The sequence below is a fragment of the Tamandua tetradactyla genome, chromosome 5 (assembly GCF_023851605.1).
Source record: "Tamandua tetradactyla isolate mTamTet1 chromosome 5, mTamTet1.pri, whole genome shotgun sequence".
Taxonomy (NCBI): domain Eukaryota; kingdom Metazoa; phylum Chordata; class Mammalia; order Pilosa; family Myrmecophagidae; genus Tamandua; species Tamandua tetradactyla.
In genome coordinates, this window is record NC_135331.1 from 50,962,637 (window position 1) to 50,964,727 (window position 2,091).

Consider the following 2,091-nt stretch of genomic DNA (forward strand, 5'->3'; position numbering starts at 1 on the left):
ATGAAAGCTTACTAAAAGTAAAATTTGGTGGGTGATCACATTCACTTTTGAATTGTCATCATCTATGCTGGGTTGATATAAGCAATCTAATACAGAGAATGAATAATAATAATATGTCCAAGGAGTCTACAATATTTTATTTATTTGAACTGGTGAGATAATATGACAGTAGAGCTTTGGCATAGTTTCTTGTTTTATACTTTTGCATATTTTGGTAAAGATTGGTAATTAGTAGTGGTGATTTCTAAGAAAGCATGTTCCTTATATCATATTAAAAATAGCTAGAGGGGGTGCAAGGGTAGTTCAGTGGTAGAATTCTTGCCTGCCATGCATGTGACCCGGGTTCGATTCCCAGTCCATGCACTTTCCAAACAAACAAACAAGCAAACAAAGGCCAAACAACAAAAAAAATTCAACAAATGGTGCTGCAATAAGGGGATATTGATATGGAAAAAGAATGAAATGTGACCCCGCCATACAGCATACAAAAACAAAAGCTAGTATTAAATTACAAATGCCACTTAATAATGGGGTTAGCAAATGGATCAACAATTTTAAGAATTCCAGAGCCTTACATAATAGTAAAAATGTATGATTTTTCCCAATGAAAATTACTAATAAAGGAACTGCTCTTTTATTTTTTTATTTAAAATATTTGTTAAAGTTGAAGGAGAAATAAGTGAGTGCAAATATTTGTAAATTATATTTGCTATTGAAATATAAATGTATTTATTTACTTCTTGATTAACTTTATTTCAATTAACATCCCAAGAGCCATTCTCATCGCCTTGTTTCTTAGACTGTATATGATGGGATTCAAGGTTGGGGGTATCACAGTGTAGAACACAGAAATTACAAGGTCAGAAAGAGAAGGAGAGGCTGAAGTTGACTTTTGATAAGCAGTGAAACCAGTGGAGGTGAATAACACAATGACCACCAGGTGTGGAAGGCAAGTGGAGTAGACTTTTGACTGACCTGTTGATGGAATCTTACTGATCATGGAGAAAATGTAGACATAGGAAATAACAATGAAAATGAAACAGCAGAACGCCACAACCACACTAATGAGGATGGGCACAATCTCTCTCAATAAATATTCCGAACAAGTAGTAGCTAATAACTGGGGGATGTCACAGAAGAACTGATGGACTATGTTGGACCCACAGAAGGATAAGGAGAAGGTACCAGCTGTGTGCATCACAGCAGACAGACCCCCACCCAGCCAGGACACAGCTGCCATCTGCACACATGTGCCCATATTCATGATGACTTCATCGTGCAGAGGATGGCAGATGGCAGCATAGAGGTCAAAGGACATAACTGTGAGGAGGAATAGTGCTGCAGAGCCCAGAAAAACCACCAAGAAGACTTGGGTGACACAGCCAAGGAAGGAGATGAAGTTATTGTGGGTCAAGGAGTTGAAAATGGATTTGGGGATTGTAACTGAAATGAGGCAGAGATCCAGGAAGGATAAATTCTTCAGGAAGAAGTACATGGGGGTGTGGAGGTGCTGGTCTAAAGTTGTGATCATGATAATGAGGACATTCCCCATTAAGGCCCACAAGTAAGTAATTGAGAAGAGCACTGAATGCAAAAGGTACATATTTTGATTGGTAGGAAATCCTATGAGTGTAAATTCAGTCACAAGTGTGAGATTTGTCATCCTATAAAATATTGGAGGAAGGAATAAAGCACCTTCAATATCAAGTTTTTCAATATGAAATCTATAATGGGTACAGGCATTAGGTAATCTCACAGTCAATTAATTAAATACAAAATTACATCTATGTACAACTTCATTTTATTGATCATCAATCAATAAATTTGTTAGTTTATAAATCAATCAATAGTTTGTTTAATTAAACTAATTTTGTTCAGCTCACATAAACCTGTCATCATAAAATTATCCAAGTATAATCCATTAGAGAAACTCAATAGCTCAATATTTCCTACTGCCCTTAGCTATATCTTTCCAACTCTCTTGATAAATTTTAATTGGCCAACCAACAAATGCTAACTAAAGCTGTAGATTGGCTGTCTCTACCTTCTATCCCATGACTAGCATAATATCTCCTTCTACAGAGGTTCCAA

The 2,091-nt window shown here is 36.3% G+C and overlaps 1 protein-coding gene across 1 annotated transcript; it reads right to left on the reverse strand.

The window, feature by feature from the left end:
* Positions 1-709: 709 nt before the first annotated feature.
* Positions 710-1,874, reverse strand: LOC143682424 (olfactory receptor 14A16-like). The gene has a single exon (XM_077159140.1). It carries the CDS (start codon positions 1,661-1,663, stop codon positions 734-736), a length of 930 nt encoding a protein of 309 aa, XP_077015255.1. The 5' UTR covers positions 1,664-1,874; the 3' UTR covers positions 710-733.
* Positions 1,875-2,091: the final 217 nt, after the last annotated feature.

Coding starts and splice junctions, on each gene's coding strand:
- LOC143682424 (XM_077159140.1), bottom strand. CDS start 1,663: ATGACAAATCTCACACTTGTGACTGAATTTACACTCATAGGATTTCCT.